General features: G+C 55.3%; 1 protein-coding gene across 1 annotated transcript in view; it reads right to left on the reverse strand.

The window, feature by feature from the left end:
• Positions 1 to 27,793, reverse strand: part of SV2A (synaptic vesicle glycoprotein 2A) — a 57,274-nt gene that overhangs the window by 7,099 nt on the left and 22,382 nt on the right. Inside the window, exons 3-11 of the mRNA XM_048828082.2 lie at positions 17,773 to 17,953; positions 15,988 to 16,139; positions 13,497 to 13,630; positions 12,067 to 12,156; positions 10,463 to 10,573; positions 9,558 to 9,646; positions 3,591 to 3,755; positions 2,760 to 2,893; positions 657 to 860 (exon numbers count right to left, since the gene is read on the reverse strand). Of these exons, the coding sequence (XP_048684039.1) occupies positions 657 to 860; positions 2,760 to 2,893; positions 3,591 to 3,755; positions 9,558 to 9,646; positions 10,463 to 10,573; positions 12,067 to 12,156; positions 13,497 to 13,630; positions 15,988 to 16,139; positions 17,773 to 17,953 (1,260 nt within the window). The remainder of the gene's footprint in view (positions 1 to 656; positions 861 to 2,759; positions 2,894 to 3,590; positions 3,756 to 9,557; positions 9,647 to 10,462; positions 10,574 to 12,066; positions 12,157 to 13,496; positions 13,631 to 15,987; positions 16,140 to 17,772; positions 17,954 to 27,793) is intronic.

Consider the following 27,793-nt stretch of genomic DNA (forward strand, 5'->3'; position numbering starts at 1 on the left):
AGCCAAGGAATAGAGCCAGTTGGGAATTTTTCAACTCAACTTTTTTTTTTTTTTTCGGTAGGAAAATGGATTAATTGAACCTGTTCTTGGGAAAGGGTCAGATCTGATGAATTTCCCATTTCAGACAGTTTGTGGAGCTCTGTCTTTCAGCTTAAAAGGACTTTTCATTTTGAAACATTGTTTGTTGATGATAAACACCCATATTTTCAGAAGAGAAGAGGTGGCAATAAAAACGAAACATTTTGAAACGATCGAAACATAATGTGTCACTGGCCGGCTTCGGAAAGAAAATATTCCGATTTTCAGTGCGGGACAATTTTTAAGATTTCAAATTTTCGTCCCGAATCTGGATGGGGGCAAAATTTTGAAATCTCAAAAATTCTCACGGGCTGGGGAAACCTTTCCTTCCCAGCTCTCCCAAGGAGGCATGCAGCCAGCCTGGGGACTCTGTTAAGGGGTGAGACCCTCTCTAGCCAGCAGGGGGCAGAGGCAACTTCAAGCCACAGGAAAGCTGGATTAAAGGGGAAGGGGTCAATTTTTGCTCCTGCAGCCAGGGTCTACAGGGGGATCAGTGCAGAAGGAACAGACTATCCATACCCCCATGCTGCCACCACCACTCCCCCCGCCAGTTCCCAGGCAGCATCCCCGCCCCTTACCCAGCATCCGGAGGCGCCCGATCTTGTCCATGAGCAGGGCCGAGACAATGTTCCCTGGCAGCACGGCCAGGGTGCCCAGGAAGCTGACAAAGTAGATCATGTAGGCATTGTTGTCGTCGCTGAAGTCCAGCTGGCAGCCTTCTTTGTTGTGCAGGAAGGTGCTGTTGATGATTTTGGTGTTGATGAATTTGTACTCAAACAGGTCTGTGGAGAGGGAGAAGACGACACTGGGCATGGCCTTGCACTGAGCTACAGAGCGATTGGCAGGCTGTTTGCCCCTCCCACCAAGCACTGGGGGATGCGGGAAGATGGGCTGAGATGCAGCCGCCTCTGAGGTGGAGCGCAGCTGCTATTTAATGACCACACATCAGCATTGCACAGGGATGCTCTCCCAGCTCTGCAGTGCAGCCATGCCACCTCTGGGTTGGACCACAGCTGCTGCTTAATGGATGGACCCAGCACTGAAAAGGAAACCACTTCTGATATGCAACATGGCTGCTGTTTAGCGGCCTCACCGCAATGCCGCACACTGACACTCACCCACCACTGAAAAGCAGCCACCTCTGGGACAGAACACGGCTGCTGTTTAGGGACTACACAGCAACGCTTCACAGGGATTGCTCACCCCCTTCTGAAATGCAGCCCCCTCTGAAGTGGAACACAGAGGCTTTTCAACAGCATGCAGCAGTGCTGGGAGTGGAGATAGAAATGCAGGGGAACTGTAAGCCACCAGGGTGTCATTAATCAAGGGGAACTTGACCGGGACTAACAGTTTTGTGTTTTGCAGACCAGCCCAGGGATTCTTAATCAATATGAACAGCCGGGCGCCTGGGTTTTAATGGCTAGGTCCAACCCACCAGAGGGCAGAATCAGTCAGTGCGACATTGCAATACACGGAGGGTTGGACACAGAAGTCACGAATGGTCATTTGTTCGCACACACAGGGCCAGCCTTGGAGCAGCGTCTGTCCCAGCTGAAGATGGCTTTTTTGGGGCGGGGGGATAAATTTACCAGCTGTTTGCTTCCCCTTCAACAGCGTTTGTTGATGCCTTTCAGAAAATACGTGGGTTAGCAGCTCCAGCTGCCTGATCTCTCGTTGTCTAGGGCTCCCCTCCCAAAGCCCATCAGAGTCTATTCAGTGCTGAGTCACCGCGAAGCAGCTAATTAGCACGGCCCAGAGGATATTGAGCAGCAGCCTCACAGCAAGTGCAGCAATCTCTAGCCCCACAGAGGGCCGGGTGGAGAATTAAGGCCCGAAAACAAAACAGCCCTGGCCCAATCCTTCTCCGCCCTGAACCTTGCCCAGCCATTTCCATCAGTGCAAAGTGGTTCCCAGATGCTGCCTGGTAACATTTTACACCCCCTTTGCATCAGTGTGTGTAAATGGCTGCAGATGGGGCCAGGGCAGTGGAGAATCAGGCCCCCTGTTTGTTCCCCCATCATGTTCATGTCGCTTGCCCTCCCCTTCAAGGGACCCCAAATGCAGCATCTGCGCTGGTTAGGCTAGTGAACACAAGGGCTATTAATCCTCATGCTCCATGGCACAAGCTGACCACCAGCTGGCCGGTCAGGAAGGAACCTCCCCTATGAGGTATACTATTAGCCAGCAAGGTCCAGTGTTGGAGATTTCAGCCTGTCTCTAAGGGCATGTCTACACTTCAAAATACGGTGTGTCCTTAACATGGGTTAACTAACCCACATTGGCTAACTCGGGTTCAAATAGAAGTGAAGACACGGCAACTTGGCTTTTAACTGCACTTCGTGTCTCAAGTTCAGTCCCTGGCTGCCCTGTAAACTTGAATTTGAGCTGCTGACCCAAACTGCCAGGGCTGTACTGCTATGTTACCCTGAGTCAGTGAACCCAAGTTCAGAACAGACCTTTGCAGTGAAGACATAACCTAAAAGCCAGCGAGTCAATGTGGCCCAGTGGGTCTGGTACTGTCTCAGTGGGTCTCAACCTATTTACCATTGTGGGCCACATCCTATACTATCTGTATGGCCCTGAGGATGTCACATGGGCCGCAGCTCTGTGCTGATTGGGCCAGGTTGAGAACCACTGGTCTAGATGGCCCATCGACTTGTTACAGGGCAGCAGGAAGTTACCTGTGTTGTAGAAGACAGTGGAGATGAAGGAGCAGTTCTTGAAGAAGGTGTTGCTGGAGGTGATGTCTTCGAAGTAGCACTCCTCAAACAGGGAGTCCTCAAAGGAGACGGATTTCAGCTTGAGGCCGATGAACCTACCAGGGACGAACCCGGGGACTGAGCAACCCAAGAGCGACTGGGATAAAGGGTGTGGGACGTGTGGGTCTCCCTCCATCACGGGGGAACAAAAATGGTTTCTGGACCTGCTAAGCCAGACACTGGATGTTCGGCGACCCTTCTGTGCAATGAGTTTGGTGGGTCTCAGTTCAGTCCCTATTGGATGAGTAGCCACAACTGGGAGTTAATTAAGTATTTGCAATTGGCACAGCAGATAACTCAAGACTTGCATGGACTCTGGGGGTCCATAAAGGTAGGAGTTGGTGTGTGGTAGGGTGGGGGTTCAAGCTTGCCCTGTTGATGCCCACGTTCTGGATACACAAAGGATCCCAACCTCTAGGGCTGCACTCCTGGTGAGGTTCTGGCTGCATTTCCCTCAGCACCTATTTATTTATGCACACCCCTCCTCTCGAGCCCAGAGACCTCCTCCCAGCACTGGCTAGGCTCGCTATCCCCCAGTGCAGGCACATGCTGCCCATTCTCTGCAACCACGGGGCCATGTTAGACCCCACCAACCTCCCAGTGTCTTTGCAGGCTCTGCCCAGAATAGGGATGCCTGGTTGTTTTCCGTGAGCACGTCCCCCTGCTCCCCGCCCCAGCACCTCGGCCCATCAAGGGTCAAAGAGGGCTCTGGCTAAGTGCCCTGGGGGTGAGGAGGGACGACCCACTACTCACTTGTCGTTGAAGTATTCACCATTGCGGTGGATCTGGTTCTCCAGGGTGAAGTTGAAGGTGAAGTGTTCCACCTTCTCGCGGGTGAAAAGCTTGGTGCGGGAGGCATATTCGATGTTCTGTAAATGCTTGATCATGTCTGGGAACCAGACGGTCAAGCCGTAGTAACTATCAGAGAGAGAGAGAGAGAGAGAGAGATCAGTACTGATTGTCTGTAGTGGCTAGGAGCCTGAGTCATGTACTAGGACCCCATTGTGCTAGGAGCTGTACATTGTTATTGCTATTAGGTGCATTATGGTAGCACTAGCACCCTAAGTCATGGAGCAGGCGCCCAGTGTGCTTCATGCTGTACACTGCTATTAGGTGCATTATGGTAGCACGAGGACCCTCACTCATGGGACAGGAACCCAGGGTGCTAGGAGCTGTACAAAGAAGGAACAAAACTCAGGCTCTGCCCCAAGGCACTCACAATTAGCGCTGAAAATGGTTTCCTGGTAGATTTTTGAAAAATGTTCCGGTCTCAACTCAGGATGAAAAGATGAAATCTCAATTTTTTTTCACAAACTGAAAAAAAAACCCAAAACCCCTGCGGTTCAGGTCACTCAGACAGCTTCATTTTGATCCTTTTGAAATGCTTCATTTCCATTTTGACCTGTTTGTTTTTCTTTTTTAAAAACTTTTTTAAAAAAGTATAAATTAAGTTAAATTTCCAAACAAAAAGTCGTTTCCAACTGGAAACTAAACTTTTGGTTTCAAAAAGGTCGAAACATCCCGTTTTGATCCTTCTGAGGGTTTTTTTCCCAGCTGGGCAATTCATCACCTTGCCCCTTTCCTGCAGAACGATTCGGTTTCCATGAATCTGCAATTTTATTTTTTTTTGTTGCATAAATAAATTTCTCAGAAAAATCCCCAACCAGCTTGACTTACAATCTAAGTATCAGACAAGGGACCCAGGTCTCTCGAGTCCCAGTCCTGGGCTCTGTCTCCAATGTGTGCTGGATCTGGTTCTTAAATCTCAGCTAATAACAGGACAACCTATCCCAGCATGCTGCCCTGACAGCATGCCTCTGCGTGCATCCATTCTCCATGGACCATTCTGTCTTTGGCCTCTGTCCTGAGGCTGCCCACAAGGGGCTGACTGTGACTGGGGAGCTCCACCCCTAAATCTGGGCTCAAACCCACCAAGCCTTTTCCCCAAACTCTTGTTGCTCTCTGCCATCCAAGGCTGGATTTGAACCAGCTGCCTGAAGGCCCCATAGTTGCCCCATAGAATGGGGTGCACCTGGCTCTCCCTGCACTGGGGGATGGCCAGTGGTGGGAGGAGGTCTCTGGGCTCGGTGGGGTGTGCATAAATAAATAGGTGCTGGGTTGTGGGGGCGGAGGGGCGGGCATGCTCATCAAGAGTGCAGCCCTGTAGATTGGGATCTTTTGTGTATCCAGAGCACAGGCACCAGCCGGGCATGCTTGGCCCCCTGCCCCCTCCACCCACTGACCCCCTGAACCAATCAGATGAGCCCTCTGCTGATTGTAATGTTGGCTTAAAGACAGCAGGAAAATGTACTAACCCCTGCATAGCTGGGGGCCCTTGGGGTGTTCAGAGAAAAATGGGGGAGGGAAGGGGAAAAAGAAATGGCCTTTCCTGCAGCGATTCTCATGGCAGATTCTCTGCACTGAGCTCCATGCTTCAGCACCAAGGACAGCTACTAGAGTCCAGAGTCTTCCTGAAGTCCTTCCCAAGGTGCGGTCAATAACACTGCCGGGAATAGAACCCAGGAGTCCTGACTCCTAGCCCTACACTATAGTCACGGGAGCAAATTCCCTCCCAGACACAGAAGCCAGGAGTCCTGATCCATCTCCAGGCTCCAACTCCAGCCACTGGATCACGCTCCCGCCTTCTGCCAACATATGGGGAGTTAATAGGCTTTCTTCTTAATTTTCAAAAAGAGGATAGATAGATAGATAGATAGATGGGGTGTATGGGGATAGATAGATAGATAGATAGATAGATAGATAGATAGATAGATAGAGGGGGTGTATGGGGATAGATAGATAGATAGATAGATAGATAGATAGATAGATAGAGGGGGTGTATGGGGATGGATAGATAGATAGATAGATAGATAGAGGGGGTGTATGGGGATGGATAGATAGATAGATAGAGGGGGTGTATGGGGATGGATAGATAGATAGATAGATAGATAGATAGATAGATAGATAGAGGGGGTGTATGGGGATAGATAGATAGATAGATAGATTAGATAGAGGGGGTGTATGGGGATAGATAGATAGATAGCGGGAGTGTAGGGGGATAGATAGATAGAGGGGGTGTATGGGGATGGATAGATAGATAGATAGATAGATAGATAGAGGGGGTGTATGGGGATAGATAGATAGATAGATAGATAGATAGAGGGGGTGTATGGGGATAGATAGAGAGATAGACAGACAGACCCTGGACAACCCGACTGACTTCTGTGGGGCTTTACGTGATGTGACCCAGCCATGTAGGCTTTGTGCTGGGATACAAGCCCCCTCTGATACAAGACACCCTGCCCCGGTTGCACGGCCCTGTTGCTGAGGTGGCCGAAAACAGAGAAGCCAGTTAACTACAGCAGCCACAGAGCCAAAGTCTGGCCACTAAACTCAGTGGGGCTGCTTGGGCGTGAATGGCGAATCCCCACGCAACGGGGAAGCCACCGCCTCTCCGCCAGAGACTATTCCACAGCCTAGCAAGTCTCGCGGCTGCAGAAAAGGCTTTTCATTGTTAGCACGGCTTTCCCAGTTTTCCCTGTGCACAGCTCCCTCCTGGGGGAGGCCCGTCCGGCTGTAGGTGGAGCGTAAGAGCTTTGGCAGGGCTCGGGCTGCACCGGGCCTGTGCCGGGAAAGTCAAGGCGTGTGGCAAATAGCCCTTCCACCCCCTCCCCCATTCTGAAACATCCCCCCTCCCCACCCCCCAGCCTCTCTGACAGCAGCTAAACCTAGCGTGAAATCCTGTTCTGGGAACAGCAGCTGGCAGGGGAGGAGGAGGGCGGATTCTGTGAGCGAGATGGATCCCACACTGAGCGAATAGCGTCTGGCAAGGAAGCACTCGAGCCAGGGGTAGGGGGGGAAGGCTCAGCAGTGCCCTGGGAGTGGGGGCGACAGGCTGGATGGGAGGCAGGGGGAACGTGGTTGGAGTCTGGACTTGTTAGCTGGGGGCTGGGGAGCACCGCGAGAGTGGCACGGCACCAGGGGGATCCTGGCTTATAGGGAGGGAGTCGGTTCATTTGTTTGAAGCCAACCAGAATGAGGGATGTTTGGAGCCAGAGCTTGCTGTGGGCCCAGGGGATGGGGGAGCTACGGTCACACAAAGCCACTGTACATCGCCAAGGAGAATCGGGGCCAGCTGAGCGCCATCCCCCTTTGTTGGCAGCAATAGGGCGGGGAAATGTCTTGGTTTGGGTCAGCACGTGGCGTTCTGGAGGTGGATCTGAACTCTCTGACTGAGAGGAGACTGGAGGGGTCATGGTGGGGAGGGTCTCTGACTCCCATCCTCTCTCCTCATCCTGCCCGCCTAGGGGTAGGCAATAGGCAGACGAGCCAAAGCCGGACTGCCAGATGCTTTTGAACAGGCACCAAAATCTTTGTATTTACTCATTACCACCATTATTGTTAATATTTTTGTATAATTTCCTCTGGAATCTGGACCTTGACCATACCTTGACCAAGAAATTTGGATCTTGACAAAAAATAATCGATTACCCCCCCATGTCTGCACTGGGAGCCTTTATGCTCGCTCATCCAATCGAAGAAAAGATGTGATACCATGTGACCCAACTGACCAGCAAACGCATGGGGACATCCCGCCAGCAGGAATAGGACAGCCTGTGGCCCCGTTTGCAGAGATGCCCAGCGCGTGGATTTCATGGGAGCTGCAAGCACTCAGCACCCAATTCCTTGGCGTGTTGCTCACTGCGAACACGGCCTCAGCAATTATCCAACCATCTCAATAATGGACCCACGCTTGTCCTGTAACACCCTTTAGTAGAGTAGTCCAGAGATCAGTTTGCTAAAGTTAATTGGCAATCAGCTAACTTGAATTAGAACAGGAGCAAGACACTCAATCCTTTGCGCCCACAAGCAAGACCCTGATTGCACAAGAGGAACGCCACGACAATCACCTCTCTGCCAGCTCCAACTGACAGGACTTTGCAGAGATCAATTACAGAGACACGGTTCCTGATTGGAGTCCTCACCAGCTCCCCGCGGCCTCGGCTGATATTGGCAGCTGAGCTCATTTGTCCCAAAAAAGCCAAGGAGGCAGATTTGTCCTCGCAGGGCCACTGTGCAAATTGGTGGCCTTTGATTCTCCTTATGATGCTGGTAATTGCTCCATGTACATTAAAGTCAATGAAATATTTAATCACAGCGATGACAAGACTGAAATCAAGGGGAGCTAGGCGCCTAAATACTTTTAAGGATCTGGACTCAGATCCCCAGCTGGTGTAAATTGGCCACCGCTCCAGAGGAGTTGCTGAGCCAGAACCCCAGCCAGGGTGTATCGGCCTCGTTCCGCTGTGTCCGCACCGATGTACACCAGGTGAGGATCTGGCCCGAGGAGTTTAGGCCCTGAAAATGTTACCTCAGCCTGAGCGGTGCTGGAATCTTCTTCAGCCCCTTCCTCCCCTTGACTATCACAGCTCCTTTCTCAGCCCCCGCCCCAGCTCCCCAGACCCCAGCAAGGACAGAATGCTGCTGCCCCGATCTCAGCCCCCACCCCCCAGCCCAGCTGTCCCCGCCCCGACGCTCACACTCCTCCACCTCCCCGCGTTCAAGGCAGGAGCCAACCCAGATTGAAATGCTCTGTTGGGGGTTTTGCCCCAAGTTTTCGATTTGCCGAAAAGTTAGAAAAGTTTCATTTTCGGTTCTACCCCAAACAGGTCCCCCCCCCCGCCCCCGACACACTTTTTTCGGAACCGCCGGAGAACTGAAAAAGCCGTTCTCCTGCTGGCCCTAACCAGAAGCGCGGCTGACGCCAGCCCATTGGGCATGACCCGCTGCCGACCACAGCACGGCGCCGACTGGCTGCTGTAGAAGGAGCTCGGGAGAAGGGACGCGCACGGAGGACCTCATGCGAAGCCAGGCAGCATGAGCAGGGGGCGCGTGCCCCCTCTGGATTGCAGAGCTGTCCTCTGACCCTGGGCACCAACCCTACAGCGGGTGGGGCGGGGGTCTGATAAGGCACCAAAGTGGCTCAGGGGAACGTCGATACCCAGCTGCTGGAAAATCCCCATCAACCACATTGTATTAATCCCTTCCCTGGGCATGCCCCATTCCCCTTCCCAGTGGCGACATCTTATGTCCCCCTCCTTCAGGCTGCATGGATTATACTTGCATCCCTCACAAGATCTACACCAGGGCGTGACCATCTCTCCCTAACAGAGACAGTATGTGTAGTGGTTAGAACAGGAGACAGGGACTTGGGACTCCAGGGTTTTGTTCCCAGCTCTGTGTGGGGAGCGGGGTCTAGGGGTTAGAGTGTGGGAGGGGACCTGGAAGCCAGGACTCCAGGGTTTTGGTCCCAGCTCTGTGTGGAGTGGAGCCAAGAGGTTAGAGCAGGGTTGGGGCTGGGAGGCAGGACTCCTGGGTTGCGCTCTTGTCTCTACCACTGACACCCTGCCTGACCTTTGGGGAGTCACTTCCCCCTCACTTCCATGCCTCAGTTTCCCTGGCCGTAGCATGGGCATAACAGGATTCCTCCACCTTTTGCAAAGCACTTTGTGGCCTTCGCGCCATGCAAAGGGGAAGCATCACTGAGCCCGGGATAATTTGTGGCTCAGAGGAGACCCTAGCCAATCCCCTCCCCCACTAGGAGCAGAGCCAGGAAGAAACAGACCCAGCAAGTCACACAGAGCAAACAACACTGGGGCCGAAATCATCTTTCCGGCCCCTCCCCCACCCCTCCCCCTGGGGTCCCCGCGCCCATCGCACCTGAAGGACATGGTGAACCACACAGCCATCATCATGAGAGTGACGCGCCGGTACTCGGGAGCAAAGCACTGCAGGAAGTTGCTCCAGACCTGAAGGAGGGAGAGACGGGGCGTGTGAAGGGACCACTCACCGCCACGCCAGCTCTGCTGGGGGATGGGCACAGACGGGGACATGCCCAGCTCCCAGCAGGGGCAGCTGGGGTTGGGGGGGCACGATGGAGGAAGAAGACAGAGACGGAGAGAAATACAGCAGCAGATGGGGCGAGCTGATGCATGTGCATTGACAGGGGCCAACAGGGGGGTTGGGATGGGCACAGAGAGGGCTGGGGTGCAGACCCCACCCCCCAGGAATCCCCATTGATTTTGGCAGAGTGGGGGGCGCACTAGGACACTGGTAAGGGACTCCCTACCGCATGAGCCAGGTGCCCAGCCCTTGGAGAACGCTCGGCTGCGGGTTCAAATCCAGCCTGAACCGCCCCCTGAGGGGACGGGGACCACATCCAAGTCGCCGTGGGACCAGTGCTCTCGGATCTCTGGGCAGAGGAGCCGAGGGGCAGCGGGGTCGTGACACACACCCGGCCCCGCGCTGGGCAAATCCCCTTCACTTTGCAAGGTGTCACTCAGCTTTGACCTCTGACCCCCGAAGAGGGGTGCTGTGAGGTTGCCTGGCACGTCCTGATAAAGCTGGTCATCTTGGGGGAGGGAGGACCCTGCTTCCCCCCAGGGCCCAGCACATAGGGCCAAGTGCCTCACATGGCTCTTGGCCGTGCTGGGGGAGTATTCTGGCTGGGTGGAGCCGTCCTCTGGCCTGAATCCAGCCCCGGTGTAGCTCAGACCAGGGGTGGAATTGGCCCCTGAGTTCCTGGGTTTATGACAAGGTCCCGGTCACCCAGGGGCCGGCCCTACCTGCTGCAAGAGGTTCAGGATCCGAACCATCCAGCGCCGGTACCAGGTGCTGGTGTCCAGCTGGATCTCAATCAGCTCGTCCTCCTGCTTAATGGTTTTGATGTGGGTGACCTGTGAGGCGGGAGGGAAGACGAGCACTGCAGGTTACCGGCGGCGTGGGGCAGAATGGGGACATTCCCCTGGCACAGGGTGGGGCCCGACGCCAGGCATGGCAGGATAGGGATAAAGCACAGGCCATGGGAAGCTCAGAGGGCAGAGACGTCAGCCGGTCCGGCCCCTCCAGCATGGGGCCTCGGACCAGCCGAAGACCCATTGCCCCGTGCCAGGGGAACTGGTGCCAGGTTGCACCCCGATCTCTGCCCCTGCTGCCGCAGCAATGCAGACTGGAGAGTCGGGGCCTCACCTCACTGTCCCTGCAGTACTTCTCCTGCCCCCAAACACCCCGTCTCAACCCCCCGCCCCCTCTTCTGCTGCCCCAACAGTCCCCACGGCTCCCCACCCACCTTTCGCTGGCTCACTGGAAACACTAATCACACCAAATCCAAGCGGAGCACCTCGGGTCTTCTCCCCCACAGCCCCGCTCCTTTCCCTCCACCCCGCACGGCTTTGTGCCTCACATTGGGAATGAATCTCCCCCTCTCACATCCTCCCTTGGTTCCCTCTCACCACCCCGCTCTGCCTTGATGCTGCAGACTCTTCACAGCCCAGCGCCCCCCGCACCTGAGCTGCCATGCCTTGCTTTGCGCCATCTACCGCAGCCGGGCAGCTCCTAGCAGCGGCAAGCACACCTCATCCTAGGGCTCAGATTCTCCCCATTCGAGCCAATCCCGGCCTAGATGTTGGACGCTGGCCCAGCATGCCACGTCACTCTCTAGCAACTGGCCCATATAGAGGATAATGGCCTATTACTGCTACCAACTAACGGAGTTACTCCTTTAGCTCAGGGGGTTGGGGTCTGGATCTGTGCTTTGGTGTGGAAGATGCCAGGTTCCAACCCTGCTGAGGGCCCATGGTGCAGGGCCTGTTATATTTATGGGGCAATAGAAATAATTTCAAACCAAAATAGTGTTAACAACCTCCACACAGGGGGTGCCTATGCCACCAATGGCCCAATAGAGGCAGCTGGCACCATACTACCCTCACAATCCATGAGTGGGTTTTAGACTCTCAACCCCCCCCAAGAGTTAGGGAAATGGCCTAGCGGATAGAGCACTGGGCTGGGACTCAGGAGACTCACGTTCTATTCCCGGCTTGCTGGGTGATTTTGGGCAAGTCGCTTCCCCACTCTGTGCCTCAGTTTCCCCAGCTGTGAAATAGAGATAATGATACTGCTCTGCTAATGGAAAGAGCTAGGGATCATCGTCATTATTTACAGGTGGGGAACCCAGGCTCAGGGAGGGAGCGATTTGTCCAAACTCAGCAGCAGAGCCAGGAATAAAACCCAGGTCTCCTGACTCCCAGCCCATAGCCTACTCACGACACCCTCCTCTGTCACCACCAACAAGCATTTTCCCTTGGCTCGCCCCTCTCTCCTCTAGCCTAAAGGTCTCTCCTCTGCCCCAGGGGACCAGAGCAGCCAAGGGGAGCGACTGAGCGGCGCTTACCGAAAACACCCTCTCGGGGTGGCCCTTGGCTCGCATGTTGGTGTCGTGAACCTGCTTCAGCACCATCCAGGCCTCGTCGTGCTTCCCGTTCTGCAAGACAAAAGCCAAGGCCACTATTGACCCAGCTGCCATGCAGCCGTGCAGGGGGCAGGCACCTGGGATACTGCAACTCAGCCTTCAAGGGGCACCCCACTGCCTGATGCGTCCTGGCTTGAAGGGAGGTCAGCCATGCAGGAGATGCCCCTAAGAATTAGGGGCACCTAGGCCAGCTGTTCTCAACCAGGGGTCTGAAGCCCCCTGGGGGGCCCCCAAGCAGATTTCAGGGGGTCCGCCAAGCACGGCCGGCATTAGACTCACTACAGCCCGGGTCAGAAAGCTGAAGCTCCCCCAGCTCCGAGCCCTGCCACCTGGGGCCGAAGCCAAAGCCTGAGCAACTTCCCTGCCTACCCCCTGGGGCGTGTGGCCCCAGGCCACTGCCCTGCTTGCTACCCCCTAATGCCGGCCCTGGCTTGTATACAGGGGCGCTGGAATAATGTGTACAGTGGGGGTGCTGAGAGCCACTGAACCAAACTGTAAACCCTGGCTATAAGGGAAACCACTTCAAGCCAGGGGGTGCAGCTGCACCCCCAGCTCCCCTCGCCCCAGCGCCTGCGCTTTTATATGCAGTTGGGGCACAGGGGGGCCGTGGAGTTTTTATAGCATGTTGGGGGGGGGCCTCAGAAAGAAAAAGGTAGAGAACCCCTGACCTAGGCACCCCACACCTCGCCACAGTGCTGGCCCACCTCTCAGACCAGGCCCTGAGCCAGATGTCGCCGCCCTCCAGGTATCATGCCCCACCGCTGCAGCCAGAATGGCCCTTCCTTCCCTGCACCCCCCTCCAGCCCCACCCCACCTGTGCACGGGGGCATCGCCACGAGTCGCCCAAGCAAACAGTATAGCCATGGGACACCCCCTGCTGCCAGCGGGCTCTAAGCACCATTCCTGCCCCAGGCTGCTAATTTGGTAATAAGTGCTGCGGGACTGACAGGTCCTGGATACAGGAGCCGTCTCTCCATCCCCAGAGTTCATATGGAAGCACCAGCTTTCTGCATTGCCCCCATTCGGGGCAAAGGCGGGGGATTCAGTCCTGGGGCACCTGTTCAGGGCTGAGGCTGATGGATTCATTGCTAGGCCCAGGGCTGTGATCCCCAAAGCCCCGTCTCAGATAGTCTCATCTGACGGCTGCTCCTGGCCCGTCTCTAGTTTCTACTGCAGGATGTTGAAGCAGAGCTGGAGGCCAGTTCAGCACCTGGTCTCCATACTCCAGAGCCAGCCTGTGCCCCCTTTCTGCCTTAGATCCGGCTGCATCCCAGCCCAGGGCCCCAGACGCGGACATGCACAGATAAGTCCTTTCTGACTCCCCCCCGCCGATCAAGCTGCACAGACTTTACCTCCAGGAAGAAGCGTGGGCTCTCGGGCATGGTGGTGAGAGCACCGATGGCGAAGACGGAGGGGAAGGCGCAGACCAGGACAAAGACCCTCCAGCTGTGGAACTGGTATGCGGAGCCCATCTGGAAACTCCAGCCTGGGGAACAGGATGGAGGCATGAGAGAAGAGGAGCAAAAAACAGGAGAGGAGGAGCGGGAAGTGGTAGAACTCAAGATAGCTACATCCAAAGCTGATTGCCGAGAGTCACAAAGGGATCTCCTTGAACGGGGTGACTGAGCAACAAAAGGGCAGATGAAATTCAGTGTGGATACATGCAAAATAAAGCACATTGGACAAACTAATCCCAACTATACAAACAAAATGACGGGGTCCAAATTAGCCATTGCCACTCAAGGGAGAGATCTTGGAGTCATTGTGGATAGTTCTCTGAAAACCTCCGCTCAATGTGCAGCGGCCGTCAATAAAGCGAACAGAATATTAGGAACCGTCAGGAAAGGGATAGATAATAAGACAGAAACTATCATCGGGCTGCTATATAATTCCATGGTGCGCCCACACCTTGAATACTGCGGGCAGTTCTGGTCACCCCATCTCAAAAAGACAGATTAGAATTGGAAAAGGTGCAGAGAAAGGCAACAAAAACGATTAGGGGAATAGAATGATTTCCATACGAGGAGAGACTATAAAGCCTGGGTCTGTTCAGCATAGAAAAGAGAGGACTAAGGGGGGATATGAGGGAGGTCTATAAAATCATGAATGGGAGAAAGTGACTAGGGAAGTGTTATTTACCCCTTCACCTGACGCAAGAACTAGGGTTCATCAGATGAAATGAATAGGCAGCAGGTTTAAAACCAACATAAGGAAGTGCTACTTCACACAACACACAGTCAACCCATGGAACTCGTTGCCAGGGCATGTTGTGAAGGCCAAAACCACAGCCAGGTTCAAACAAGAATGAGATCAGTTCCCGGAGGATAAGTCCAGCAATGGCTGATAGCCACGATGGTCAGGGACCAACCCCATGCTCAGGGTGTCCCTAAACCTCCGATTGCCAGAAGCATCTGGCACTGGCCATCGTCAGAGACAGGACACTGGGCTAGATGGGCCACTGGTCTGGGCCAGTGTGACCATTCTTAAGTTCTTTGGTTCTTAAGTGGAGGAGCATGGGGGGAGATTTCCACCCCGTCAGCAGCAGCTGCATCTTCATCTCCACTCCTGCCCCCTTCCTCCCTCCTCCACCTCCTTAGGGCTTCCCTGCCTACCCCCGTTAAGCAGCAGCACCCCCCCTTCCTGCACAGCGCCCTCGCCAGCATGACCCCGATTCCCCCACCCAAGCCGGCTCCCATCCTGTGGGTGTGGTCAGGAACTGGAAGAGTGTGGGAGGAGGGGAGGAGCTTGGGTCCCAGTGGCTGGTAGGCAGTGACTGACACCCCTGGAGCAGTCCAGACCCTGGCGCTCAGGGGGTTAAATGCCACCCCAGACCGCCTGCTGCCCCAACACACCCCCTTGGCGAGGGAATTTCTTTCCCAACTCTGTATCTTGCAATCAGTTCAGCCTAGTGCACATAACAAAGCCCCTGGTCCCACGCACAGGAGCCCTGGATGCTGTTAGCATCCACATCCCAGCCAGGGTACGTCTCAGAGTCAGCTTCGGGGCCAGCGCCCCCTAAACACATGCCCTCTGCTCCTGTATGACCAATGTGGCCTGGCCCAGAGCAGGTGCAAGAGGGGAGTTCAGCCCCACCAGATGTCTCTGCTGAGGCTGCCAGCCTGGGGGTGTGAATGGCTGGGATGGCAAAACACAACCCATGCAGACAGCTAGACGGTGACAACTGGTGTGAACCAGAGTGGCAGGGGCTACAGAGCTAAAGCTGGTCCAAAAAATGTGGGGTTTCCCCCCTGGAAAATTTTGATTTTTCAGCAGAAATTTGAATACCAAAAGATTTCGATTCAGAAATGCCACTCTGGTGCCTCATGGGAGCTGTAGTTCGGGTGCCTTGTTCTCTATAGGCCAGGCTGCCTGACTGGACTACCTGTCCCATGATGTACCACAGTCTCCCCCCGACTTGGAAAGGGGAGGTGGTGCATCTTCAGAAGCCCTAGCCATGGTGCATCATGGGAGATGGAGTCCAGCTCAGGAGTCCAGCACATAAAGGAAAATGGGGGACAGGAGGCACCCAAACTACAACTCCCATGATGCACCATGGTGCATTTCTAAATCAAAATGTTTCCACTTTGAGGCAGTACAGGATTTTCTGAGGGAAGCAGACACTTCTTGCAAAAAAAAAAATCATTTAGTAAAAAAGCAATTTTTTTGGCAGAAAACAGTTTGGATGGAAAATTTTCAGCCATTCCTATCCATTGCCCATTACTACCACCCCCCCGACCCACCCATTCTTTAACACAATCTTTGCTGGAGCAAGAGGGGAGAAACAATGGTGGCTTTCCCAGCACAAGGGGGACGGGAGCACCAGTTGTCCCCCTTTTCTCTTACCATAGTGAGGGATGATGGCCCAAGCCATGGCTGATGCATAGATGCCCCCAATCATCCAGAACATGCAGAGCCAGCTCAGGTGCTCGCCTCGCTTCTCCTGAGCTAGGAACTCCGAGAAGTAGGAGAAGACAATGGGGATTGAGCCCCCGATGCTGGGAAAGGGAGGAAGAAGACATGGATCAGAACAACTTCCAGTAGGAGAGAGCCTGCAAGGGCTGGCGATCCTCATGCTTCAAGGCATAAACTCATTGCCAACTGGGAGAGGGGGGTCAGGAAGGACTCGTCTGCACCCTACTGCGAGGTGCCGAGGTTTTAACACCGTCCTCTGAAGCCAGGAAAGCAGACCTGATGCACCATCAGCCTGATCCAAAATAGCAGCAGGTTTTGGAGGATACAAAGTTAGATAGGCAACAGGTGGAGCAGGTCATATACCTGGGCTAGATGAATTATGTGTTTGCTTAGGGCGGAGCGGGGGGGGGGGGGGGCGGGGAAAGAGATCCCAGACTGGAGGGATTCCCCATTACAGGCTCTTGTTCTACATCCATTGCAGAGACACCAGGCTGGCCAGATTCCGGCACTGGGTCTGGACGTTTCATTCCACAGCATTGGTTTTCTCAGCCACGGGGAAGCCTGCTCTTAATTACCTTAATTACCAGCAGATTTCTGCTGGCAGATTCCAGGCGGTGCTCCCCAAGAAGGGGAATTCAGAGGTGCACGCGGCATTAGCATCTCAATTCATTATGGCACCTGCTTTCCTGCCCAGATGTGGGAGCTAGCTTGATCAGCAAAGTGGCAACTTAGTTTATAAACCCATTGGGAGAAGAGAGTTTAGGGTTTAGAGGAGGGGGAAGGGAGAGAGGCTTTCTGGGTCCTATTTCTGGACCTGCTACTGATTTCCTGGGTGACCTTGGACAAGTCACTTCAAGTCGCACCTTCCATATCAGTGGCCACCTTTGATCTCCCAGCTAGGCTCCTCCATCACCGTGAGCAGCGGGAATTCAAAGTGGGACCCTAACAGGGGACAGAGCCCCCTGGCTGAGCTGGTAGTTGCTGTGCTAAGATTGTCAGACAAAGGAGAGGGAGTGAGAATCTGGGCAGGATGTCCAAGGTGGAGCAGATGGAAAAGTATTACAGAATTTCCAGGGACATTTCCATTCCAGATCAAACCATTGGTCCATACAGTCTGGTATCCTCACCTCCTACCATCTCAGATCAAACCACTCATCTATACAGTCTGGTATCCCCACCTCCTGCCACCTCAGGTCAAACCATTGGTCCACATAGTCTGGTATCCCCACCTCCTACCACCTCAGATCAGACCTTACTGGCATCCCGCCAGCTCCCACCCATTTGACCACTGGTCCATCTCTGCCAGTTTCCCTCCTTCTGCCATAACATATCCAGCCTCTGGCCCATCTGCTATGGCCTCCCAACTGCCTCTCAGGTAGCAGCTCCGACTGCAGGTCTACCTAGCTCCCTCTCTTCGGATACCACCACTCCCCCAGCACCCCAGACTAGACCATCCAGCTTCTGACCTGGCCCAGAGGAGACCTCAGTGGCTCTAAAAGCTCCAGGGAATGGGTTTTCCACTCCGCCTAAAAACATGGTGCACAGAGACTGGAAATGGCTCAGGATCAGTTTCGATCCACCAGCCATGACGTGGTCAGAGGTGGACCTTCCCCTTGGCCCCCTCGGGGACTGGATCCCATCTGAGGGCGTGAACACGCCACCCTCCTGGCAGAGCATCCAGGACGAGCGGGCTGGCTCCTGCCAGGCCTCCCTTACCCCACTCCGGAGAGCAGCCTGCAGAAGAGGAAGGTGCCGTAACCTTGCACGAAAGAGGAGAAGAAGGCGAAGACGCTGTTGACCGAGAGGGAGATGAGGAGGCACTGCTTCCGGCCAATCCGATCCGCCAGGCCGCCCCACAGGAACGCTCCCACCATCATGCCCAGGTAGACGATGAGGCCTGGAGGGACACCGCAAACAGAGTGGCACCTGTCAGCAGTAATGCACAGGCCTAGAGCGCCCCCCACCCATACCCGGGCTGCAGTGCTCCCTCGAGGCTCAGCAGAGCACGTCCAGGCAGGGGCTGTGCGGCCGCCAACACCAAGCAGCAGGTGCTGGGGTGGAGTGCGGCAGGCGGGTAGGGCAACAGCTTCTAGGAGGCAGGCAGTGACAACGAGGGGAAGAAGAGTCAGGACTCCTGGGTTCTCAACCCCATGCTCTAAGCATTAGACCCCATGCTTCTCCCAGAGCTGGGGAGAAAACCCAGGAGTCCGGAGGCCCAGCCTCCCTGCTCTAACCACGAGACCCCACTCCCCTCCCAGAGCAGGGGAGAGAACCCAGCAGTCCTGCCACCCATGCTGTGTCTGAACCCCAAACCCAAGGAATTAGGAGCTCATAGGAGATGAAGATCCCTCTTTCCCATAGCGGGCAGCCCATCACTCTTCTGGATGGTGGCTCTGTGTGGTTCCCAGTGCCCCCACCCCCACCCGCCGCTCCAGGAAAGGCTGTGATCTCCCAAGTTGTCCCAGCAACCCGTGGCTAATTTCTTGCTGCACTTCTCTGCCGCTGGGGGATGGGGGCGCGAGGGGAGCCCTGCTCGCTGCCCCGGCTAACGGGACTGGCATGAGGGGCAGCCCTGGGCCACACGGGGCTCCCTCCAACCCACTGTGGGGCACTGAGAGCCAGGCAGTCAGGGGGCTGCTGTAGCTGGGAGCAGGGCAGGGCAGGAGATGGGAAGGGAGGAAAGGGGGAAATGGGGAGCGATGTGCTACGGGGTACAGCTGAGCTGGGGGGGCAGAGCCTGGGGGGAAATAGGGGGCGCAGAGGGGACTGTGTCATGCTGCAGAACTGAACAGGGGGGTCGGGCACAAGGGGGCAATGGGGGAGCAGAGGACACAGTGTCACACTTCATGGCTGAGATGAGTGGGGGGGCGGGGTTGAGTGCAGATGGAGATGCCGGGGAGGTTCCTGTGATGCTGCCAGGCTGAGTTGGGGGGCAGAGCATGGGGCAGATAAGGGTGCCGGGGGGACCATGTCAGGCTGCAGGGCTGAGCTCAGGGGGAGCTTGGAGGGAGCAGGGGGGACAGTGTCACGCTGCAGGGTTGAGTTGGGGGGCAGAGCACACGGGTGCAAGGGGGTGTCCCTGTAATGTTGCAGGATAGGGGTGAGCACAGGGGAAGACAGGGGCACGGGGGGGGGGAGGAGTTGTGTCGCAGTGCGGCTCTGAGCTGCCGAAGTACAGAGGGGAAACGAATCCCTTCACCCCCAGCCTCCGATCCTGACGTGGCGGGGGGGGCGGGGACTCCGAAGCGGCACGTTCACACCCCAGCGACCAGCAGCTGTCGACCTGTGTGATTAGCACGATCCTGATCCCTCATCCCGGGGATTTCACGGCCCATCGGGCAGCTAAAGCCGAGAGGGCTAACTCGGCCCCCGCAGCGGCCCGGGCTTGTCGGCCTAGCCCGGGGGAGAGAAACATCCTCCCGCCTCCGCAGGCCAGACCCTCATCGGCGTCATGCCCAGCTCCTCTCCCCGCGAGCGGCCTGAGGCGAGGACGAACCCACCTCCCCCCACGCTGAGTCACTCCTCCCTGGCAGCTGGCAGGCTCTCCCGGACCCCCACCGCTGTGCCCTTCACGTCACTTTCAGGAGATGCCGCGGCTGCCCCACAGCAGGGGATCTCGCCTTGCACAGTCAATTCAGGGGACGCTGCCCAAGGCGGACACGTGGCAAGCACGGGCGGCTGCTGCTTGCCAGATCGCTGCCCGTGGTGAGCCAGAGCCCAGATTCTCCCTCCAGTGATGTGCCCCTCAGTTCTCCCAGCCTGGAATCACTCACACCCCCACCAGGCAGCTACTCCCAGGATTTAACTTCTAATGAAATTCAAGCAATTTTTTTTACGTTCCCAACCGATGCAGCAGGCCCAGAGGCGCCGGGGCTATGAACTGCCAAGCCTAGAGGCGCCAGCCCTGGCCCAAATTAAGCACTGGCTGCTCCTGTGGAACAAGCCACCTATCAGGTGGCGGGCGGGGCTGAAGGCAACCAGGCGGCACCCAGACAGCGGGCTGAAGGCAACCTACGGAGTCTGCATGGGCTCCTGGGGAGGTCGCTGGCCTGCGTCCTATTCCTGGTCTGCTGCTGACCTGCTGGGTGACTTTCGCCAAGTCAATTCCCCAATGCAAGGGCACAAGGGCAAAACCAATTTTCCAGCCACAAAATGCATTCTCCAAGCCCCACGGGACAGTCAGTGTTAATTGTCTTGTATCACGGCAGCGACTGGGAGCCCCAGTCATGGGCCAGGGCCCTATGGTGGGAGGTGCTGTACAAACCCAGAACAAAGAGACAGTCGCTGCCCCCAAAGAGCTTGCACTCTAAGTATAAGCAAGAGACACCAGATGGAGGCAAAACAATGAGGTAACTTTGAGCCTGTGACTATTAGCAATAAATCACTCAAGTTGATGTAACAACTTTACAATGTCTGAATTCCAGGCTACAGCCATGAAACCATCCCCGAAACATGAAAAAAACAGAGAGCGTCACCAAGGCTGGTGGCAGGCGGGGTCATCAGGACTGGGATGTAGTGGGTTGGGGACTGTATTGGAGAAAGATGGACTCAGAAAGAGACTTAAAGGCCATAGTGGAGAACCAGCTGCAAGATGGTGGTTACAAGAGAAAATGCAATCCTTGGATGGATAATCTGGAGAATACTCAGCAGATGCAGAGACGTGTTATCACCATTGTACACGGCATTAGTGAGACCATCAGCCAATACTAGCCCTGGGGAAAATTTTCCGTCTGAAATCGTTTCAGGATCAAAAAAATCTGCATTTTTTCGTCAACCAAAACATTTTTGTGAATTTGTGTCAAATTCATTGAATTGTTCCAATCAACCCTGCCCCCCCAAAAGATCCCCCCAAATTTTGAAATGTTTCATTTCCACATTTTTGAAGCAAAACTTTTCAATTTTTCAATTCAAAACGGTTTTCCATTTCAAGTTTTACTTCAATTTTAGCTTTTTTAAAAAAAGGTTAAAGAACTCAAAACCCACCCAAAATGAGTTGAACGGATCATTTCATTCGAAAAAATAATCTGAAAAATTTTCATTCTGGGGCAACCTGACACTGTTCCCTGCCCCCTTCCCAAATTTTTCAGTTTCAGACACTGCAGATCAGTTCTTTGCACAGAGCTGCTGGATACTGGGGCCAGTCCTGGTGTCCACACTTCAACAAGGATGTTGATAAATTGGAAAGGGTTTGGAAGAAAGCTACAAGAATGATCTGAGGCCTGGAAAACCTGTTTCACAGCAAGAGTGTCAAGACACTGTAGCTATACTGACCTAATCCCCAATGTAGACACATCTAGGGTGACGGATGAATGCTTCCATCAACCGAGCTACCATTGCTCAAGGAGGTGGTGTTCCTACACCAGTGGAAAAACCCCTTCCATTGCTTCAGGTCTACACTATGGGGTTATGCCAACAGAGCCTGGCACCGTAGCTGTGCCAGGATAGTCCCCATAGTGTAGACACGGCCTGAAGCTAGATAAATGCAGACTAGAAATAAGGTGCAAATTTTTCAACAGTGGGGGGGATGAATCCCGGGAACACCGCATATAGGGATGTGGGGGATTCTCCATCACTTGGGTCTTTACATGCATAGACTCCAAGGCCAGAAGGGACCACTGTGATCATCTAGTCTGACCTCCTGGATAAAACCTGCCAGAGAATTGCTCCAAAATAATTCCTAGAGCAGATCTTGTAGAAAAACATCTCATCCGGATTTAAAAATGGCCTGTGATGAAGAATCCACCACAACCCTGGATGAGTTGTTCCAAGGGTTAATTACTCTGCCTGTTAAAAACATTCACCTTATTTCCAGTCTGAATTTGTCTAGCTTTAGCTTCCAGCCATTGGCTCATGTTAGACCTTCCTCTGTCAGACTGAAGAGCCCATTATCAAGTATTTGTTCCCCACTTAGGTGCCTATAGACTGTGATCAACTCACCCCTTAACGGTCTCTTTGTTAAGCTAAATAGATTCAGCTCAGTGAGCCTATCACTACAAGCCAGGTTTTCTAATCTTTTAAATCACTCTTGTGGCTCTTCTCTGAACCCTCTCTGAGCTACCAACATCCTTCCAGATTGGCCATCTCTTTCTCAGAGACACATTCTAGCTCAACCAGAAGTTAAGGCTCCATGCAGGAATTGCTCAGGGAGGTTCTCCAGGCTGTGCTATTTAGGAGGGCAGACGAGATGATCAGAACGGCCCCTTCTCGCCTGAAAATTGACACATTCAACAGAACTGACCCAGTCTGAACTCCCTGACCTTTCCAGAGGAGCTTTCATTTCAAAAGGAAACCCAAAGCTATGGCCCCAACCCAGCAATCGATCCACGCAGGCAGGTCTGAGGATGGGTCTGTCCGGGCTCAAGGATTGGATTGCAGGACCAGTCACCCTTGCAATAGAGTGACAACGGAAAGACTCCTGCAACCCCAGGACTCCCGTTTTACACCAGTGTATTCATGGGGAGAATGAGGCTGCTGCTCTTTGGACCAAACCGGTGTCAGGACATAGAGCAGGCGCTCTCAATGTCTGCAGACACCAGAGGGATCAGTACTAGCTTGAGCTGTCCACATCCCACATCCCTTCACCCTAATCCTGTTCCTGAGAATCAGTGGGAAACCTGTACAAAGCTTGCCAACTTCAGCACAGGCACCCATGCCCTACCCTAAAGATCACGCCTTAGAACAGCATCTGTGATGTCTTGATCCTTCTCCAGCCCACGCAGCAGCTGGTGGCTCCAGCTGGAAGACTGGGTCCCCAAGGGGACTGCACTGGCCCAGAACGTGAACCCTGTAGGGAAGGCTTAGAGCATGGCCATGACGGGCTGTATTCAGGGAACGCTCACCCCAATGCCTATCCTAGTTGCGTGTATAGGAGGCGCTGGTCTCCAGGCTGGTCAATCCAGCCCTTTCCCCAATGCTGAATCCACTTAAAACACGGAGAAAATTGCCCAACGAGATATCATAAACCAGCCTTGACGAGGAGACAAAGTCCAGATGGGGTCCTGGGCTGGAAGAACTGGCTTATTGGCGGGGTGGGAAGCCAGCCACCACAGCAAAGTAGTGGAGTGCCGGGAGGCAGAGCGCACGCAGAGGAGAAGCAGCTATTTTTATCCTGCCTTTCATTTCGATTTGAGCTGCAGTCACAGGGCCATGCATCAGCATGATACAAGGTGACAGGCCCCATGGAAGAGCAAAGAGCCACAACGATTTTCTTCTGGACAGATTGGGGGGGATTCAGGGCAGGGGGCATATGGGGCAAGGGGGCATCTGCATTTCCAAATGGAGCCAGGAAGAACCGTATGCCTCCAGCGATTGAGTACAGCTGGCAGGAGCCAAGCAGCTTTGGGACCAGGGAGCCTGATTAATAGTCATGCCCTTCCCACACTTGGGGCAGGGAGGTAAGAGAGCTCCTAAGCCCCCTTATGTCCCCCCCCTCCATATTCTGGGTCATGCAAGCTTCTGTCCAACCCCTGGTGTAAATTACAGGCAGCCTTGGGGCTGCTCTAACTCACATTCTGTTTCCCATAGGAATCAAAAGGATACCCATAATGCTGTGCTCTCTAGCCACACCCCTAATCCACCCCCATGCCAGGGGGCTGGGAACAGGGCAGGTGCAAGGCCCATATGCCAGCTCTGCACCAGCTGGGGAGGCCTCCGCAAGGGGGTGGGATCCTCAGAGGGCTGTTTCCACCCCCTTTGTGCTGCCGGAGTGTGACTAGGGGTATGTCTATGCAGCAGAGGCGTGAGCTTTGATCTAGCTGGCTCGGGTACCAATAGCAGTGAAGCTGCAGAAACACAGGGTGCAGCCTAGGCTAGCCATCCGAGCAAGGAGCCAGGGTACTGGAGTGGGCTTGAACCGAAGGCCATGCTGCTGTGGTTGCACAGCTATTGGTACTCAGGCTGGCTAGATGGAAGCTAGCTCAGACCACACCCCATGATTGCAGCACAGACGTACAGTACCCTGAGAATCAGGGCCAGAGATATTAGAGATGGAACGACCTGGCAGAACCTCGAGGCTGGTGCAGGATTGTTCCGTAGGGGCATTTTCCAGCAGATTGTCCAGTCTGCTCCCACCCTCCCACTTATTCCAGCCAGAAACTTTCCTCCACCCAGGCACCATGCCATTGAACTCAAGGCTGGGGGGGTCACACAAGGAGAGCAGAGATTGCCCTTCCATTCAACCCTGATGGAAAAGGTTGAGCTTGTCTGCTCGGGCTTGGTTTGTTTCCTTCAGGAGCAGCCTTTGGTGCCCATGCTGCAGGGATGTTGATTCGCTGCGAGCTCTCGACTCTGTGCCCCAGGAGCAAATCTCCCATCTTAGATTGTTAGCCCTTTGCGGTAGGGCTCAGCTCTTTGTTATGTACCTGTACAGTGCCCCGTATGGGGGGGTGTGAAGTGTCCCAGGCCACAGCCCGTACAGCACCCCACACAATAGGGATCCATGATTGTGGCTCCTAGATGCTACCACAATATAAACAGTAAATAATCAAACGGCTGGCACAGGGGATGGGACATGGGGACCGTCCCCTCTCAGCCACCCCTTTCCTCCAGCAGCAGGATCCAGAGATGGCGCAGCGGGGGGCCTTCTCTCCGCTCCCCATTGCTGCATCCCACTCATGTCCCATCTGGTTCCTCCACCACTGGCCCTGGAGTCTGTCCACCCCACTTGCTGCTTGGAAGCAGCGTATTGCTCCCAGCTGCCACATCCACCTGGAAGTCTCCAGGCTGATGAGACCCAGCTCCCACTGCAGAATACACATGCCAGCCAGAGCAGGGCTCATGAGGACCATCTCCCCCTTCATGCCAGGGAAACCCAGCTGCATTGCCCTGCATAGGATTCAAAGTGAACATGACCTGTGCTGATCCTCTACCATATTCTCCAAGAAGCTTGCAATACGGCCACATGCCCCGCCCAGTGTGCAAGGCTCCACCGACTGCCCCCTTGCTTCACAGGTTCCCCCGGGGCTCAGTCCGTAGCAGCCCCCGTGCTCAGTAGGTTGACCTGCTGTGGGATCCCCACGGCCCTGCATGCTGCACTGAGCACTGACATGGGAGGCAAGAAACCCCCACTCTGGTTTCCAACGGCTGCCTGGCGCCGCCTCCACAATGGAGTCCTGGAGGATCCAAACCAGGAGCAGCCAAGGGCTGAATAGGCAGATTCTTCCTTCTCGCCCCCTGGCTCCTCCACCAGTCCAGCTCCAAACTCCCGCACATCCTGGTTTACTGCTGAGAAGTGCAGGGGCTCCCCTCTCTCCAGCTCCGTTTCCTCTGACCCTTCCATTCAAGCCCGTGGAGCCTTTAAGCGCAAGGCAGCTGTTCAGGGTCCTGGTTCCCCTACTTACACGGGGGCAAAGCCACGTGTGACAATAGCGCTCCTGGCACCACCTTGCCCAGGCCATGGTGTCGAAGGGAAGGGCCCCGTGGTCAAGTGGCCCCATTGGAAGTCTCCCAGCCAGATTCCGATGCCACTTAAGCCTGCTGAGCTCACACCAGCTGCCAAGGGCACGGTCCCAGGTGGGACCCGGGCGCAGAACCAGCCAGCTCTGCAGGGCTCACAAGAGAGATCGCCGGTCTGCAGGTGGCCAGTCCTCCGCGCCCCGTGAGCTGGGAGTAGTAACAAACCCACTGGCTTTATCGGTCATGCTTATGTTTGAATTCAGCACTGGCAAGCACCACAGCGTGGCATCCCAACACCACTCTGCCCTGCAGCTGGCACAGAGGAGCTCTTCGACACTGACAGAGGTGCCCCCCAAATCCCACCAGAGTTGGGGGCTCAGAAATGGGGGAGGGGGAACAAACCACTCTTTTTTTTTATGCACAGCCTCCCTAAAGACAAACACTATGCTGGTCGCCAGTAACAGCCCCCAGCCACCTCAGCTGCACTTGGGGCTATGGGGTAACTGTTCCTGCAGCATACTGGGGTACAGCAAGTAAAGCGAGGAGCGGAGGGAGACAAGCAGGGAAAATGTGAGTTAGAAGCAGAACAGTTTCCAAGCAGTGTGTCTGCGGCTCCCCCCCAGCCCCCCGAGCACATTCAGCCAGAGCTCCAAGATCCCCCAGCACACAGGCTCCGAGAGCGATGGTGGAAGTGGAGTTGATCTGACCCTTTGCAGAAACACCTCCCAGCCTCCCCCCCACCATGCTCAGAAGACAGACAGTGTCCTGACCGCGGCCCTGACTCAGACCCTTTCATTGGAGAGGTGGCTGGACTGGGGGGGGGGGGGGGGGGGGGATGAGAGATGGGCCTTTTCCGGGAAGCCTGAAGGATCAGCGAGGGAGGCAGAGAATAAAGCCAGACTCTCCTGTAATGAGATGTGCAGACCCAGTGCAAAGCTCAGGAAGGAAATGCTCAGGCTGCTGCTAAGGGTGCTGGGGGAAAGAGAGGAGCCGATGAGGGAAAATGCCAGTGACTGGCACCCTCATAGTCACGGGCGGATGGCTTATCAAAGGGGGAGACCCTAAAGCCTAAGGAATTGGTCCTCAGGATGCGCAGACAGCCAGGCATGGGCCAGGACTGGGGCTGTTATCAGAACACGTGTCCTGGGAACCGTGGGCGGCGAGGGAACTGCAGTTATTAGTCCTGGGGTGAGCCAGAGACTGGACTCCTGGGCTCTATTCCCAGCTCTGGGAGGGGAGTGGGACCAAGGAGAGAGGCCCAAGCAAATCGCACTGAATTAGCAGCTAGACATTCCTGGCAACTGCTGCCAGGCAGGGTCCTTCCAGAGTTCACGCTGGGCACTGCCAGTGTGAGTTCAGCAAAAGGGCCGGAGTCCTGTGGGGATGGGGAGCGCAGGGCAGAGCGAGGAGCTTCCCTGACCAACCACTCTGCAGCCCAGATCCTGTCAGTGCAAGTGACTGTCCCCGTAACACCCTGGGAGGGGCAACGCAAGGGGCCGGGCCGGCCAAACCCTAATGGGAATCAGCCTCCCGCACAGCTGGGCACGGCCTCGTGGTTCCACACAGAGACAAGCATGTTCCCCCGGCCCCTGGCACGGGCACACACATGCCTCCCCGCACTTATCCCTCCACGTGTGCTCATCCTACACATCCTGCCCATGTGCTCGTCTTGCACACACCCCCATGTACGCGCACTCCTGCCTGCCCCACGCATGCACAGGGCCAGCAACAGCTCTCCCAGCTGGGGATCTCCAGAGGGGAAGCTGCAGAGGGCCACACCAAGCAGTGACCAAGCAGCTCCTGGGGTCGGGGCCGGGGGAATGGGGCGAAGGCGCTTTGCACACTCAGGCCCGGGACAGGCATGGCCAAGAGTCAGCCCTGCTGTCGTATGGCGACGCCTGCATGCGATGAGTTTGCTGGGGCTCATTCTAGTTCCTAGCAGGACAGAGAGGTCCCCCACTCAGAGCCCTTCGGCAGACGGACTACGCAGACAGGCCGAGGATTGAAAGGGCCATGGAGACTAAGCGCCCCGCAAGTGGGAGATGGGGGGGGCTCCCTCCCCAGTCTTCACGGCTCTTTCAAGGGGGGGTAGCTCCCGCTCGGGACTGTGACGGGCCATGCTCGAGGTGGGAGGGGGAGCGAGCTTTGCCGCAGTGCAGCCCGCACCTGCTCAAATCGCCACATGCCGGGGGTGTCGATCCTGTGCCTGCCTCTAGCACAAAACTTGCTTGAAATCCAGGCTGCTCTGGGCCTTCCCCAGGTTCCCAGACTCCTGCCCTCCCCTCTCCCCCCAATTATAGCAGCCCCACCCCTTCACTTCTCTTCTCCGCAGCCGTTCAGGCAA

The sequence above is a fragment of the Caretta caretta genome, chromosome 24 (assembly GCF_965140235.1).
Source record: "Caretta caretta isolate rCarCar2 chromosome 24, rCarCar1.hap1, whole genome shotgun sequence".
NCBI lineage: Eukaryota > Metazoa > Chordata > Testudines > Cheloniidae > Caretta > Caretta caretta.